The following is an 18,313-nucleotide window of genomic DNA, read 5'->3' on the forward strand; positions in this document are numbered from 1 at the left end:
GAAGGCTCAAAAGGTTTCAGAAGTATACAGTGCAATAGCTATATCTGAAAACACTTGCATTGTAAAAAAAAAAAAAGTGTTTTATCTGTAAAAACGGAAAACTGGGAGCCCTAATAATAATCATCAAAATATCTTATCCATCACTGAGGGGACTGTTGAAATGCAGTGGGACATTTCTTACACTGATCAAAATAAACAATGTTATTTGCCGTATACTATCTGGACACCTGTTTTGTGTGTACAAATAAATATACAACATCACATTTAGGATGGTTCGTTTTGCACTGTATAGAAGCTTAAACTACATGAATAACTCTTGGCACATGTTGATATCAGGTGCATGAATAAATACTTAATCTGTTTTTAGAAACTGTACCATAATCAGTCCCATATCAGAATGCAAGTGCATCCTGTCTGGCCATTTGCACCGTTTTGCAAGATATCCGGGGGTTAATGTAACCACTGTCAGTAGGCCTTGAGTGCTAATCCTGCTCCACCCACTGAGGGCATGTCTCTGGCCCTTGTGTGGGGGTAAGCAAGTTTCCTCAGCACAGCTTGGCAGGTGTCGGGAAAATATATTCATGTTAACTACCTTTAGACTACGTCACGATAAGTACATGAAAACAACACTCCATTAACAAAGCTTTGCAACTATATTGATTTACTTCAGATGTTACATTCAACCCAATTACTAACCACTCAGCCTCTCTTTATAGGCAAGGAACCGTACAAAAAATATATTGAACGTAAGACTAACTTCATAGCTGCTAAGTTTTTAGATTGCTTCTGTGTGACATTCCCATGATTTAAGTATACTTTTGTGTGACTTTCAATGCCTTATATGTGACGCTTTGAGCAATACCTAATTACAATTAAAACCAAGCATAAAAATCCCTGAAATAAGATCAATGTCACAGGCTTTGACAAAGCCAATAGGTTTCATATTTGGGACCTATTGGCTTTGTCATTGATTTTTAGCGATGCTATGGAGCATCACTAAAATAGAAGCAAAAAGTGCTATTCAGCAGCCGTAATGGCCATGTCAATTTGTAAGCACATGCTCCACGCATACACCACTTATAAATGTATGGGTGCTTTAAAATAAAACGAATTACTGATACATGTTGGCTTGGTACATAAAAAAGGTAGTGCCAAAGAGTTTACTTTAACAGGTTGGCGGGGGTAGCAACAAGGATAGTGCGGGAGTGGAAGTAACACCTAGGCTACAGGTGGTGGAAGCATTGTGGCAGACGGGGTCTGAAGCAACATGAAGGGTGGCAAGAGAAGTACTCAACATGGGCGTAAGCTACACGGAGCTCAGGGGAACAGAAGCACATGGCCAGGAGAGTGCAACTAGAACTGGGGAGAATCGGGCAGACAAGCAGTGCGGGGAGGAAGCATACAGGAGCAAGTACAACACACGGGTCAGAGAGAACACAAGGGGAAGAGCAACATAGTGTGGCGAAGGGGTGAAGAGAAATGTATGAGGGAGGCTTCTGGAAAACATAGGCACTCATGGAGAGCTTAACCAAAACGAAAAAAAGGTGTGCCTGAAAAGTGAGCAGTGGAACAACACAAGTAATGAGGCCATGCTCCAGGGGAGGGACAAACGCAAGAAGAGAAAGGAAAGCACACACAACCGCTCTTCGAATGAGGGTGACTTTCTTTCTAGGTTGCTTTATTAAAAGCATGCTATGAGCACTTTACTTTCGTTTTCCTATTCCCACCACACAGCTATCTCATGGTAGTTTTGAGTTTTAATCCCAGCGTTCCAAAGGAGTGCATGTGTTTGCAGGCCGTAGACACCACCTGCAACTACCCAGTTGCACACCACCACCACTACCTCCTCCACTTAGTGTTTTTGCTTGCCAGTTGTTGGTGAGAATAAGTGATTTTCCCAGAATCACAGGCTGTTGAGCTGACTCCAGGACACAAACCTCGTTTCCCACTTCAAAAGAAGGCAGCTGTGGTCATTAGGCCATATCTTCTCCTGTGTCTATGACATTATATTAGACATATATAAATTCTACAATGACAGGAAGAGTGGCAAATAGAGGTCCGAGTTCAACAGAGCAACAATGGGGGTATGGAATGGGTGATTTATGAGCCAGAGTTCAAATTCAATTTAAGGACAAATAAAGAGGACGTGTGGAGCTGAGCATAAACGTGGATGGGCTGTCTACATTTCTGCCAGTAAGTATCATAGGAGAATTTTATATTCCTGCGTTTATTAATAAATCAAAGAACAGGTGGAGTTGAGCTGGAATTTTATTTATTTCTGCACAGCTGCTGCCCGTGCGAACACTGAAGTATAGAATTCCAAGCCAATTAAACATCTGCATTGCAGTACAATTAAACATCATCTAAAACCTCTTGGAACACACTGGAAAACCTGACCTGCGCACCAGCAGGCAAGGAATAGGTAAACTGCTTGACGACCACTCAGTAAAGCAAGAGCTTTGTGTACATACATGTTTCACGTTGAAAACATACATTAGTAATATATTCTTATTGCTCTCACTTAAAGAGGACACAATGCCAAACGAATTCAGCACTCTTAGTCTAAATAATGAATTTATTAAGGCCCTTCCCAAATATCAAATAAGTCATACAAATATATGAAAATAAGCATATAATTCAAATGTAGCAGAACATGTTTATACACAAGGATAAATGCATATATCAAGTGGTCAAGACTTAAAAAGGAATGTTCAATACATCAACAGAGCATGTATACATGAGCTAAATAATCAAGATTTAGAGTACTTCACCAATTGGGTTGACATCGCTCTCGCCAGTGCGACTGGGGAACCCTTGATTCAGTCAGAGAGGAGACCTGATTGGGATCACAAATCAGCTCCTGGGCAGCATGTTCGCTCCACAGGCGTGCTCCTACCAGAGTGCCAAGTCTCCCCGTCTTTTATACCTTAAAACATCTCAAGAAGAAGGTTCTAGAGACCCCCCTCCCCTCTGTTATGAAACTAAAAGCTGGCTGTACTTCATCTGCGTCAAAAACACCCATAGGAGCTGACCAGGCTCCTAGTGTTTGTTCGGAGACAGATTCATACATTCCTCTGGTAAAAACAGTCTCTTCTTTGTGAACTCGTATCAAGTCTGCATCCCACATAACAACAGCTTTAAAAAAAGCGCACAGATAAAGGATGGCCATTCAACTGGCGACAAAACACCTTCGGGTATACGTTGCACTCTGTAAAATGCCCTAACATAAGATGTGGGCCCAACTTGACTTGATTGTGGATTGTGCTATGTAGATGCTTATAAAATACAACAGAATTAGGCAGCTTTTCCTGGACACTGGGAGTGCAGTCTGGGTGTCTCTCATGCTTGTACGTCATCGCAGGAGCATGGACTCCTCAGCCATGTCTTGGCACATGCTATGGTTTATTGAGTCTTTCACATGCTGTCTCTTGGCTCTCGGCCCATGTGCTTTGTAACACAAATGTACTGCACTCACATGTGAAATATACCTTTAGGTTCCACAGTGAATCAATTTGCACAACGTTGAACTAAATCTGAGAAAATCAGCATGTTTGTCTTAAGAACTGCACTTTACAAAATAAAAAAAAGTACCTGAATACGAGCATGTACAGTTGAAGGACACTGATAAATACATTAGGCAGTACTTGCTCCATGGAAGAGACAAACACACAAATAAAGAATGTGATACTGGACGGGCTGACCAATGAGAAGAAAGGAAAAGACTGAATCTGAAGCCAACCAATGGTAATTAATGGGCGGGCTCTAATCTGTTTTTAGGTTTGCTTTTTAAGTAACAGATCTTGCAAAGTGCTAATGCATGTGGTGCCTTAGGCTACACCTAAAAAAATAGGCCCTTTGGTGCAACTTGAAGTTCTAGAAGTAAGTGCCACTTACTTGCAGTGAGGTAGTACTGCTCATTGATGGTAGACTGACAGTAAATTTAAAGTTACCACACCTGCAGAGAGTGGGGACCACCAACCCCCATCTCCAACCTTGTAAAAAGTGCACCTATGTGACACTGGGGAGTTGAAGCATTTACTCCTTGAAGTACTCAAGCTTCTTAAGAAACCTGATTCACCTCCTCCCAGTGTATTGAAGCCATCGCCTTTGTCGAGCATCCACCCCCTGGCCCCTATGTTCTTGCCAGCAGATCTGCCGCTGAATCCTGAGGCCGCCCAAGGCCCTAAACAAAGACCTAGTCATAGTAATGCTGCTGTGCCGTCTTTGGCTACTACCCTAGCATTTGGCCGGTCCATACGTATGCCCAATGAAAATTGCATCTACATGTGCAATGTTCTGCCGCTCTCAGCACACTTGCGGGAAGATAAATCTTCCTTAATTAATAAGGTCTTACATTGGATTTGTCATGTCAGAGGCTGTGGCTCAGTTATTTATCCTGACATTGTAGCGGCCAAACGGCTAAGTGGCCGATCTGGCAGGTGGGACACTATAAAACTTAATCTTTCAAGCTCCCACTTGGTTACGGGTCTATTGCAGATGGACGCACGTAACTACACGAGGAAGGTTTCTGACATATTTTTCACTTCCAGCTGTCCTGCACTTGGAAGTATAAGATTGCCTTGTTCTTCATATATGTCTATGTCGGTACCAAACAACGTTACAGACCATCACACTTCCATTGGCCTGTCATCCTGCCCAGTTGTTGCGACTGTCACGGGTCCCGCCTTGACACGTACTAGTGCATGTGAGTCTGATATGGGTACTGCCTCCAAACACACTATTGTATGTGACTCCGAATTACAGGGGGTTACCTCAGATATCGATTGACTATGGCCTTCTGGTTTTTGTATTTCTAGTATTAGATCTGGCCCACAGTCTCCTCATCATCTCAGACTCTTGCGAAGTTTAGGAGCTTTCTCTCAACTGGATCCTCAAACTGCCTCTCTTGGGAGATCCAGCTCTGCACCGTATACTGAGCATACCAACACCCACATCCCTGCTGCTCCAATCAGCGAACCTATTTGTCGCACTGTACATTCAACAGGAAAGCTTTTGTCTTGGAATGTGCCTGGTATCAAGAGTAAAGTAACCGACTCTGATTGGGGGGCTTATGTAGAAACCTTTTGTATCTGCATGTTCCAGGAAACGTGGGTGACGGAAAGTGTGTATAGGCAAGGGTTCTGTTCTTACATTAAAAATGCTACGCAGTCTCCTATAGGCAGGGCAATAGGGGGATTGCGCACTTGGGTCAAGACGACTGAGGTGGGAGAAGTAAAGGAGATTTTTGTAGATTCTCCTGATATTCTGGCAGTAGCATTTGTGCCTAACTTAGGCAACCCAGTTTTATGTATTAATATTTACAACAGACCAGGCCCTTCCAACCATCGTTCTACTACCATTGACATCTTGTACAATTTAATTCTACATTTTCGCCCTAAATATTGTATTATTATTGTGGGCGATTTCAATGCCCCAATTGGATTTAATTCTGCTTTTACTGAGGTCACGCAGCTTGAAGATGAAGCGTGGAATATCCCCCCTCTTTGAACTCAGCCAGCGTCATCCACTGTTTGTAATAGAGTACTGCAGATAATAGATCTTATCTTAACTCATGGTCTTCGCCTTGGTAATGGCCGCTTTTTAGCTGACACCACCGCTAGACCAACTTGCTTTAGGGGATCGTATAGTAGTACCTTGGATTATGTCATTTTCGATTTGAGGGTCTGGCACTCCATAATTGATGTGAAGGTGGGTCAACGGCACACCAGTGATCATGCGCCTCTTCAAATTGTATATGACAGATCTTTTCTATTAGGGGCTGTGTCCTTTCCTGTTTCTAAAGCTCATGGGCTCCTAAAGCTATCTAGCAACAGGCGTGCTGTGAGATGGAATTCGGTCCAGAAGTCTAATAAGCTATGGGATAAATTGTCCGCCTTAGTTTCCAAACACCAGCTTTTTGATGATAATCTTCTATTAACTCCACTGGAAGTTATGTCCTCTCATGCAAACCTGTCAGAGTCACCAGATCCTCGGGGTCTGCGCACGTTCCCAACACGTCCACCACTGAACAGCTCCAAGACTCTGATAGATAAATCACAGAGGCTAAAAGAGTTCAAGAGGGGATTAGGAAGGGAACAGCTGGAAGGAGACCTGTAGTAAGAAAAAGGTTAAAACACACAATACGAAAATTACATCTCATGAAATCAATACTAGACTATGACTCTAAGCCTAGTCATTCTGAAAACATGAACAATCTAAGAATTAGGCTTAAAATGACTAAGTTTCAAGATGGCCGGATACCTGTAAGGGAATCGAGATGGATTAAATGAAACTTTCAAATTCAAGCACTTTCCTTTACATGAGAATCAGGAAAGCATTCTGAATAAGTTCTAAACCAGTTATATGAATCCTTTTTTTGCGAATGCATACTAGGACCATGCAATATTGCATCTAGAAACTCTGGCCTTCTGTGTTCACTTGAAATATTTCAACACGAATTGTGCACATTGCAGATTTTCATATATATAGTAAACACCATAAAAGGATTGTGCACCATGAATAACACAATATGGATTCAGGAAACAAATCACACAACTTGTCAACTCGAATATTACCTCATAAATGTCTTAGAATAGTGGCATACAATGAACAACATGAATTAAGCTCGAGGAGAGAATCGTGCGTCTTGCCGATTCGAGTGCCACCATGTAAAATGTCAAGAAATGGTAGCACGCAATGAAAATCAAGGTTAAATCACCATTAGACGAATCGCGCATCTTGCCGATTCGTAAGCCACGATGTAAATGCCAAGAAATAACAGCGCGCAATGAATAACAAGATTAAAGCACCATGAAACGAATCGCGCATCTTTTGCCGGTTCTTAAGCCACCATGTAAATGTCAAGAAATGGTAGCGCGCAATGAACAACAAAGTTAAATCATCATGAAACGAATCGCATGTCTTGCCGATTCGTAAGTCACCATGTAAATGTCAAGAAATGGTAGCGCGCAATAAACAACAAGGTTAAAGCACCATGAAACGAATCGCGCATCTTGCCGATTCTTAAGCCACCATGCAAATGTCAAGAAATGGTAGCGCGCAATGAATAACAAGATCAAATCAGCATGAAACGAATCGCGCATATTTTGCCGATTCTTAAGCCACCATGTAAATGTCAAGAAATGGTAGCGCGCAATGAACAACAAAGTTAAATCATCATGAAACAAATCGTGCGTCTTGCTGATTCTTAAGCCACCATGCAAATGTCAAGAAATGGTAGCGCGCAATGAATAACAAGATCAAATCAGCATGAAACGAATCGCGCGTCTTGCCGATTCGCAAGCCACCATGCAAATGTCAAGAAATGGTAGCGCGCAAAGTAATCTGTTAATCATTAAAGAATTAGGCCAAGAATATGAAAGTTCTCGATAACGGCGTCGGGAGGCCAGCCCAACCACCGTCTTACCGCCCAGAACAAGGATCACCAATGAATAATGAAGGGCAGAGGCCTGGAAGATCAAATAGGCCGCCGGGACAGGAGCTCAGGAAGTAGCTGCTGCTCTGCACCGGGACCTCTGAATAGTGAGCACTTGGAGCTGGGCTGGCTCCCTTTTATAGAGTCTTGGCCCAGCCCACAACCACACCCAGGCATGCTGCAGGGAAAGTCTCTGGAAGGCCCTGGAAAGGGACCACCCCCTAATACACTCTGAATGCCTGCAGCAATACATTGCAAATGAACAGTATTTGTAAACACATTAAAATAAGTCTTCAGGATTAAACTCTGCAATGCAAAAGGTTAAACAACAACATATCCGCACAATGCATAAATTACGCTGTTTTGAGAGTGCTTGGTTTTTGCATTCTAGTCGCCAATAGAGCGCGCACTGCCCTGGTGTTGACAAAACCTTTTTGTGGCCCTTAAGGAGCTGTTTACCAAAACTGTTACGAATCGAAGCAACTCCTCCCCTCCATCCGGCAGTAAGAGGTTTGACAAGAGGTGCAGAGAGGCAAAGAATTCCCTGATTAAAGCATTAAGATCCAAGGATCTGGAAGCCATAGTGAGGGCAAGAAGAACTTATGTCCCCACTTGCAAGATGTGCAAACTCGAGCATGAGGAGAGTCTATGGGGCACATTGACTGAGACTGCCAGGGCCCATGATGCCAAACATTTCTGGCTTCTGGTCACTCGTAGTGATCCAAATCTCTCATCCATCCCAGAAAGCCATATTGCTGCAGACATTTGACTAACCCACTTTAGGGAGCTGTATGGCTCCACATTTGATTCTGCTGATACTAGCTATGGAGAAAAAACGCCACTCTATTCATTGGCGCTCCCTCTGCCTCCTTTCACTCTAAAAGAAACTGAGCTGGCAATTCTTGCACAAAAATCAGGGAAAGCCTTTGATCCGGATGGAATTCCCTCAGATTTATATAAGATTTGCTCAAATGAACTGGGTACATAAATAGGATTTCGAATACTGCCCTGTCCAATAGATCTTACCCTGATTCTTGGAAGGAGGCAATAATTGTGCCCATTCATAAGAAAGGTGAGAGAAAATTTCAAGGGAACTATAGACCCATCAGTCTTCTAGATAATTTGCAAAAAATATTTTGCTACCAGCTGTTAATTAGACTGAAGCACTGGATAGTGGAAAATCAGGTTTTCTGCTTTATTACTATAAAGTGGAAGACCGTAGATGTGGACTCAGGCTGCCTCTTTGTTGCATTTGTTGACCTGAAATCTACCTTTGACCTTGTCCCGTGCTCCAAACTGTGGGAAGTTATGAGTAAAGCTGGAGTCCCCGGCTCCATGCTCAATACCATCAAAGATCTCTATTCAGGAAATTGCGCTAGAGTACAATGGGGTTTGGCAGGTGAACTGACTTCAGCATTTCCCACAGTTCGTGGTGTGAGACAGGGTTGTGTACTTGCACCTACTGTATTTCTTTTATTTATCAACGCATGTATTCCCTATCTCTTGGACTGCTATAGTGATGCTCCCATCTTGGGTGGGCAGAAGCTTCCATGTCTTTTATTTGCTGACGATACTTTGTTGCTTTCTCGAACAGCTATGGGCCTTTCAAGTTTGCTTGCTTGCTAGATTTGTGGAGTTTTGTAAAGATCATGGTCTGGAAATCAATTCATCAAAAACGAAATATATGGTTTTTGGAGACAAAAAGCACAAAATGAAAAGACCTGTTTATTTAGAAGGCGCCTTACTGGAAAGAGTGGGCACTTTCGATTACTTAGGTGTAAAACTAGAAGACTCCCACTTCTGGCATGCCCACCTCCAGAAATCTCTGATATGCCTGAAGCAAAGGGCAGGTGGCATTGTGAGATTTGCTACCTGCTCCTGTAGGTTTGCCTTGACTCCTGCCCTTGAAATGTATAAATCACAAGCCGGGGGGGTTTTGTACGGTGCCGAGTTATGGGGCCACTGCAATTTGGAGGATCTGGTTGGGGCAGAAAACCAGTTTTTAAAGACGCTGTTAAGTGTTCCTTCAAGTACTCCCTCTTAGTCTATCCAAATGGATTTAAATCTTTTTCCAATCAACCAGATCGCTGCTTTAAGGCCACTACTGTTCTGTTTCCAGCTATGGTCAACCGATGCTCTTATTCCATTTAGATGCGGGTGCCCAAACTGATGGGCACTAAATTTAATACCAAAATTAAGTGGTGTGCTTATGTTGAACGTTCTTTATTCCATCTTGGCCTAGGGTCCTATTGGAAGGACCCCCCTTCTATTCCCAAAAATGCCATTCAGACTTTGAAGGATGCTACCTGGCTTAAAGTTCAAATTGCACAAATGACTGAAGCTGTGCCCTCTTCTATGACTGATAGGTTTCTGCAATTTAAATGCCACTATGAGTTTGAGCCCTTTATGGATGCTGTACTCTCTCTCTCCTTTTGCCCCTGCTCTTTACATTAGATTTAGAATAGGGTCTCTTCCTTTGTGTTCTCTGACTTACAAATGGCCCAATTCTACGAACAAGTCTAAGTATGTCCGATGGGCTGTAAGTATGAAGAGACCGATCTTCACGTTCTTTTTCAATGTCGTGCATGTGGTAAGCAGAGGGCCCTTTGGATTACTCCCTTATGTAAACAAATGGGTTTCAGGAACTGTCTATCTGCTGAGAGAGTATTCAAATCAGAGCCATCTGTACAAATAGCTTGCTCTGTGGCAACATTTTTTGAATCAGTTTGGCGTTTTAGATTAACAATTTTAAAAAACAAGACTTGGTAGCAGATTTTATAAGTAGGCATATAGTGCACAGGCGTTGTATCTAAGTGCAAGTCCGTTCGTTCGATGTTTTAGCAGGGCCTGGATGTCTTTTTAGTATTATACTTATAAGGAAAATTGTTATGCTATTGTTATATTTTGTTTTAACATTTTACTTCTAAGTGTTTGTAATTTATTTTATTTGCACTTTCTTTTTACTACTTCTCTTTTGGACTGTATGTATTGTACTTTTATGGTATGTTTTTACTGAAATAAAGTAAATGATGATGATGAGCAGAGACATTGGTAGAAGCATATACTGACTGCCAGACTTTTCTGCATTAGCAAAGGTGGCACACAAAGAATGACTGCTGGTCAGCATAGAAGAGCTCTCAAAATTGCTTGGCATAAGGTTCCAATGCAGGAATGTGGGTACGATTAACATGGGTGTAACTGTAAACTATTATTCCTGCTCTGACAATCCAGAACTATTGTGTCTTGCCTTTTCATATTTGGTAAGGCTGTTAAATCCCAAAAATAGTCTACTAATGTTGAGATCAAGCAAAATGTCCACACCTTCTGTCCGTGCTTCTTTGCAATTGCTAATACCCTCAAGTCTCAAAGTATGTGCTGAATTACAAAAGTTCCAAAAAAAAGAAACCTAACCAAGTTGGAACTCACAACCTAATATAATTGGTCAAATATTACACCAATATTTTCATCAGCCCCATAACATGTACTCCAGTGTCTGTGGAGCCGTAATGAGAAGCCTAATACACAATGGAATCCTACAACGCTAAATTAGAAATGTTTACTGCCACCCAGTTGAGTCTATACATCCTGTTCTGTTGCACGAATCACAGGTTGGGGGTCCAACTCCTACATTGTAATCTGTTCCATCGAGAATCCTTTTGTCATTTACCAGCACATCTCCCATTTTAGATATACAAGCCTACTTTCAGTTGGTGAAATTAGTTGAGAAAAGGTTGAATACACAAAGTTTCAGAAAGCGACACAAAGTTCTGAATTCAGGGAATAACCACAGTTGCCTTAATTATAATTCTTGTAAATCCCAGAAATGTTTTGGAAGAAAGGGTCAGATTCTCAGAGGTTGCTCGCATTGTATTGTGAATAGGACATCGGAGGTGTAGTGACCAAATAGTGGCCCATGGAACCACTGTTTGCTCTTCACAATGCCCCCTGTCTATCTGTATGTATATATACACTCACTCACCTCCCCTCCTGATTTGCAAATGTTTACTGCCTGCCCAGCTGACTGCCTTGGGCAGTCTGTATCGCCTCCACACTTTACAACCATAGTAGTGATTGCAAAGCATTTACATTTAAGCTTGCAACTCATCAGAAGTAACACCTATTTGTATTCTCCTACCACCTTTCCAACTTGGAAGGGGTTGTAGGATGTGCCTAGCAATCCAGTGCACTTGTGTGTATTACTAATTGCCGAATTGCATGTGCAAAGTCAGCTAGCTACACTAGATTTGCGAATACAAATGACTTTTGTGAGTCTGACCCCATTTGGGAAATGTTTGCTCTTGCTACATCTTTTTTCAATCAATATCCATTTGTGAAAGCTTTTTAGATTTTGTCCAATATATGCACATACCCAAAGGTTTACAATGCGCCTTCATAGCATGTTGGATCTCCTGACGCAATTACCTGGGCTTGTTTAAACTGTGAAAATGAAACTAAATAATTTTCCAAGTGTTCAGAAGAAGTAGACCACGTTCAGAGTTGAGGGATATGTCATTTGCTTATCTCCCAAAACTTAAAATACCTATAACTCCAGGTGAATATGGACAATTTTATGAATTTTGTTTCCAGAGATGCATGCAAAAATGCCTGTAAAGTCACATGAAAATGAAGTGCTCATCTTATTACATACACCATGTATAATAATGTATCTGTGAGTTTCTGTTACATTTACGCTTGTAGCACATGGGAAAGAAGACATGTTCTACATTTCGATAGGTGTAAGCTGAAACACATCACTGCACATGCCAAGTTAGTATAATTTGTGGAACAAGGAGAAAGCAACAGTTAGTGTAGGTTAGACAAAATGTAACCACGTTTGCTGGTGAACGTCTTCCAATCTCCTACCTGAGGTAACTCACACCCCTCTAGCTTTTATGAAAATATAAAACTTGGGGGAATAAAATTCATTCAGCTGAAATAAGCATTGTTGGAGAATATTGCTTCTGCCAATGCATTTGTATTAAATTAAGTCCAGCATCTCCAGTGATTAGATTAAAGTAATCCTCATTATGATGTTTGACTGCCAAAACCTTTTAGCAAGAAAAATATGTGATGGTGGTACCTACTCCAGTTTATTCCAGGTAAGCTTAAGGTTATCTCAGCCATGTCAGGAATTCCAAAATAATGCCAGATTTTCAGGATGCCCATTGATTTTGTAAATAATGTTTTTAGATTGCCTTTATATTTCAAGTAACTATCTTGGAAAAACTGGTATGGAACATCCTCTAGTTGATGCCCCTTTGGTATTTGCTCTATGTACAGGGAGTGCAGAATTATTAGGCAAGTTGTATTTTTGAGGATTAATTTTATTATTGACCAACAACCATGTTCTCAATGAACCCAAAAAACTCATTAATATCAAAGCTGAATATTTTTGGAAGTAGTTTTTAGTTTGTTTTTAGTTTTAGCTATGTTAGGGGGATATGTGTGTGTGCAGGTGACTATTACTGTGCATAATTATTAGGCAACTTAACAAAAAAAATATATATACCCATTTCAATTATTTATTATTACCAGTGAAACCAATATAACATCTCAACATTCACAAATATACATTTCTGACATTCAAAAACAAAACAAAAACAAATCAGTGACCAATATAGCCACCTTTCTTTGCAAGGACACTCAAAAGCCTGCCATCCATGGATTCTGTCAGTGTTTTGATCTGTTCACCATCAACATTGCGTGCAGCAGCAACCACAGCCTCCCAGACACTGTTCAGAGAGGTGTACTGTTTTCCCTCCTTGTAAATCTCACATTTGATGATGGACCACAGGTTCTCAATGGGGTTCAGATCAGGTGAACAAGGAGGCCATGTCATTAGATTTCCTTCTTTTATACCCTTTCTTGCCAGCCACGCTGTGGAGTACTTGGACGCGTGTGATGGAGCATTGTCCTGCATGAAAATCATGTTTTTCTTGAAGGATGCAGACTTCTTCCTGTACCACTGCTTGAAGAAGGTGTCTTCCAGGAACTGGCAGTAGGACTGGGAGTTGAGCTTGACTCCATCCTCAACCCGAAAAGGCCCCACAAGCTCATCTTTGATGATACCAGCCCAAACCAGTACTCCACCTCCACCTTGCTGGCGTCTGAGTCGGACTGGAGCTCTCTGCCCTTTACCAATCCAGCCACGGGCCCATCCATCTGGCCCATCAAGACTCACTCTCATTTCATCAGTCCATAAAACCTTAGAAAAATCAGTCTTGAGATATTTATTGGCCCAGTCTTGACGTTTCAGCTTGTGTGTCTTGTTCAGTGGTGGTCGTCTTTCAGCCTTTCTTACCTTGGCCATGTCTCTGAGTATTGCACACCTTGTGCTTTTGGGCACTCCAGTGATGTTGCAGCTCTGAAATATGGCCAAACTGGTGGCAAGTGGCATCGTGGCAGCTGCACGCTTGACTTTTCTCAGTTCATGAGCAGTTATTTTGCGCCTTGGTTTTTCCACACGCTTCTTGCGACCCTGTTGACTATTTTGAATGAAACGCTGGATTGTTCGATGATCACGCTTCAGAAGCTTTGCAATTTTAAGAGTGCTGCATCCCTCTGCAAGATATCTCACTATTTTTGACTTTTCTGAGCCTGTCAAGTCCTTCTTTTGACCCATTTTGCCAAAGGAAAGGAAGTTGCCTAATAATTATGCACACCTGATATAGGGTGTTGATGTCATTAGACCACACCCCTTCTCATTACAGAGATGCACATCACCTAATATGCTTAATTGGTAGTAGACTTTCGAGCCTATACAGCTTGGAGTAAGACAACATGCATAAAGAGGATGATGTGGTCAAAATACTCATTTGCCTAATAATTCTGCACTCCCTGTAGTTAGACTTTCAGTGACACATTACACTTGTCATTCCTCTTCATTCCAACAAACCTTTCAGCTATTCCAGGGCCTGTGTCTCTAACACCATGATCTGGCTATCCTGTCATGTTGTCTGAGATCAAAGCAAATACAACATGAGCATATTAAAGGGCCGTGCAAATATTAATTGGCTTTTGTGCAGTAAATTCCTTATCTGGAATGTAGAGAGATGTGAGCATTAATGATGCTAATGCAACCCCCCTTTGATCTCTTTGTTGACACTGCGTCTTTAAGTTGTTTTATTGTATGTATTCAGGTCCTTCTTTTTAGCAAGATACTCAAAAGTGTAAAGTTTTTTTTTTCTTTCTTTTTCTTATTGTCCTGTGTGCTTATTGCTTCTCTGTTCTCTTTCAAGGTGGAGGTTCCAATCCATTCCAGAACCTGGAGAAGAGTGCGGTGTTACAGGAGGTAATACAGTACAGCATGCTGGAACTGTCACCTTTTTATACTTTGTCATTGTGCTTTCCCAGCTGTCGCTGGTGTATCAGTCACCTGATGCTTTTGTTTGTTCTCAGCTCTCCACATCATTTAGCAAGGGTTCTAAAATGCAGGTCTGTGGGTAGAGTATGCACTGTGGAGAAAATGGACCTACAACTAAAAAATATTTTTTTTCATTAAGATCTGACCTCCCAGTTGGGTTGTCCTTGACAGGACTTTGAGGAATGCAGGGATAGATTTCAAATGTTTTTCCAGGTTGGTGCTGTAGGACTACAATGCCTTATATGATGTGCCTGCCACTGTATAACTTGTTTCTCACTGTGAGACACTGACCTACTACATTTTAATCAATTAGGATCCTAATTAGATCTTTGCCAGAGAGTACTCATTTAAACCTGAAATGCATACAAAATCCTAAAATTAGTATATGTTATCATAGATCACCCAAAGATTGCAAACTTGTTGGTCACATGCCCTCAGAAGACTGGAAAGCTCATTTGTAAGCCCTGTCCCTTTAAAAAAAAAAAAAATAACCAGATTGTGCAAAAACTGAAAGTTCAGATTGGAAAAGCAAACTTTCTAGATAGCTTTTAGTCAGGTTTTGATCGCTTAACATAGTCTTCTGTAAATTACTTCAGGACACCTCCTGAAAAAGATTGAAGGAGCTGGCTGGTAGCTATAACTCTCTTTGCTCTGTAGATGGTTTAAGCCAACATTAACAAAGAGATGATCAGAGAAACCCTGCAAAGTTAGATGAATGTGTATGTTGTGCTTGGCCTGTTAAAGGTATTTTTCTCCCCAAACATATCTAGCAGACTTTGATCGATGGGTTCCCAGTTTTCTGCTTCAACACACTGCTCTGTATTGTCACCCTTTTATGCTAAATATTTGGGTCCATCTACTTCAATATGGCGATTGCATAAAAGAGGACAATGTACATCTTGTGGTTGGACCGGACACGGGTGACTTCTTCCTGCAGACCCCATTGGAGCTTACGTTTGAGCTACTAGGATTCTTTCTCACACTCAGGTGCTCCTCACCTACCAAGTTTGCCTGGGTATGGCACCGTATTCAATGCCAATAGCCCATAAACCACAAGTATCTTTCAAAGTCAAGGTTTACCCGAAGCAGACCAGGCACTTCACTCAAAACTGGAGACAAACAGTATGTTGGCAAATCCTGACACAGTATCAAAAAGTAAAAAACTAAAACAAATTCAGCAATACTGATCCTTTTGACATCAAACCTAACCAGTATGACAAACTGCACTCAAGTAATGGCTACTACTCACTTCTTAAATTCTTTTATCATCATATTTTGAGCACTCTGGCAAAGATACGTGACTGTCACCCAGAGCCCTCTGTAAAGCACCCCTTGCTGCTATATGGAAAGAGGAAATACATATCTGCTTCTGCAAAGCATCCAGCTATCACTTTAGGTGGGCCTTACCAACTTGCACCTGACTTTTTAAATCCTTAGACACTGCCTTACCTATTGATAATTCCACTATCAGCACATTGCAAACCCGGTTTCATTAGAGTTAAGGTATGGTCTGTTCAGTTATGTTGTTGTTACCAAACCATGTGTGAATACACCTGTTATGGCATGGAGCTTCCTGTGCACCAGAATTACGAGGGTCCTGTAAGTGTTGTTTGCATTAACAAATTAAGGCCTTTTGGTATTGGTTCATGCTATCCTGAACAAAACCGGCATCTACAACATGTGGCAGTTTAACTCTGAATTGAATAACCTTGAAATCACAACTTGATATGAACATTTTAACTAAAGGTCACATCTAGTCATTTTCCTAGATTAGTGAGGTGATCATATTAATCTGTTAATGCTAATAAAATTGCAGTCTACTGCCAATCGCCGATTAAGATTTATATTTATACTTCCAAATTAGAAATCAGTGTTGATGTTTATTGTATACAACATTCTTTAAATTATATTCCATAAAAAAGCATTGACATTTGGGATGCAGCACAAAAAGTTAACATCTGAACTAGTTGATTGAGACAGTCATAATCATACATGTTTTCATTAATGTTTTATAGTTTTTTATTGCCCTAAAAATCATTAACTTTTGTGTTTGAATGGGCACTAGCCTGTGTTTCCTCCATTTACACCACGGCAGGTTGTAATAAAGACTGTAGTGGATTGTAGGTGGATAAAGAGATCAGTGTGTGATGCTTTGCAGACAGTTTGTGCAGTCACACATTTGAAATAGTTCAACCCCACCTTAATGCTGGGTTCTAATCCATAAATCTCTAATTATAAGTATGGTGTCACAAAGACATTTTGGCATATATAAAGTAGCATTATTTTATGTACTTTCACATTGCCTTGCCATCGAAAAAGGAAACATTAAGAGAAATGCATATACAATTAGTACAAATAGAAAGGACTATTCCCTCTTTGCACCTTTACTAATAGGGTGTTGGGGCTTATTCACAAAGGCACGTAGGAGTACGTAACAATACCGCTGTAATATTATTTTCAGACTCATAAATACTCTTGTGAATCAGCCCCATAGTGTATTTTTGTGACTATGCACCCCTTGCTACTTTCCTGTCCACCCTTTCAATCACTATAGTAGGTAGTTTATCCCGGTCAAAGAAAACACTAGAGAATTAGACATAGATTAGTTCTGTAATCAGATAGTAACTGTAAAATCCTTCAATGTATAATGAAATGCTGATCTGAGCATCTTCTGTGGTTCTGTTTCCAGGCCCGGTTATTTAATGAGACGCCGGTCAACCCTCGAAAATGTGCCTACATTCTCACCCGGATTTTGTACTTGATAAACCAGGTAATTAAAATACAACTGTTACTTAACGTGGAAAGAAAAACAGTATGCATAGTGTATTAACCTTATTTCCTATTTTCCCGGTATGCAACTTTTCAAACTACTAATGAGTTAAGATGCAGATTTTAACAGATTATTTATTGTGGGAGCAGAATGCATAGGTCCTGGTTTCATTGTTAATACCTGATATGGTCAGTGCCACATAAATTAAATGTTTTATCATTGTACAGTACAACAGAATGTGTCTTTCATAGTTTAACATTTCCAGGCATACAGTTACCTGAAATATAATATTGTATTTTAAACACCTTATGTGTAGTTTAAGCAAGAAACACTTAGAAACGTTTTCCTGGTCTTACAATAAAATATTGAATGTCTTTAACAGTGCTTTCGTTCAGTGGCAGTCCGAAGTATTATTTTGTCTGAGTCATGCAGAGAAAATAATGTTTTAAATTTGTTTACAGATGTACATAAATGTGAACCTGGCACTGTGCCATCATTGAGGAAGCCATAGGCTACCACGAAAATCTCAGTAAATGAGGCAAATTAAATCAGTATTCCCAGACATCTGCGAATAACAGGTTTTAGCTAGAAATAAGTAAATTATGTGATGTAGTTACATAATTTATTTGTGATTAGGCCGCATATACATTTTCTGATCTCACGGTTCTGGAACTGTCTCACTACACATATCTTTCCAATTCCATTCATGACTACCCTCATTAAATTGCTAAATTATTTAAGACAT

The 18,313-nt window shown here is 40.8% G+C and overlaps 1 protein-coding gene across 1 annotated transcript in view; it reads left to right on the forward strand.

The window, feature by feature from the left end:
• The window catches only part of COPG1 (COPI coat complex subunit gamma 1), a 175,560-nt gene that overhangs the window by 12,562 nt on the left and 144,685 nt on the right, over positions 1-18,313 (forward strand). Inside the window, exons 2-3 of the mRNA XM_069206229.1 lie at positions 14,674-14,726; positions 17,488-17,568. Of these exons, the coding sequence (XP_069062330.1) occupies positions 14,674-14,726; positions 17,488-17,568 (134 nt within the window). The remainder of the gene's footprint in view (positions 1-14,673; positions 14,727-17,487; positions 17,569-18,313) is intronic.

Source organism: Pleurodeles waltl, chromosome 9 (assembly GCF_031143425.1).
Source record: "Pleurodeles waltl isolate 20211129_DDA chromosome 9, aPleWal1.hap1.20221129, whole genome shotgun sequence".
In the NCBI taxonomy this organism is placed as follows: domain Eukaryota; kingdom Metazoa; phylum Chordata; class Amphibia; order Caudata; family Salamandridae; genus Pleurodeles; species Pleurodeles waltl.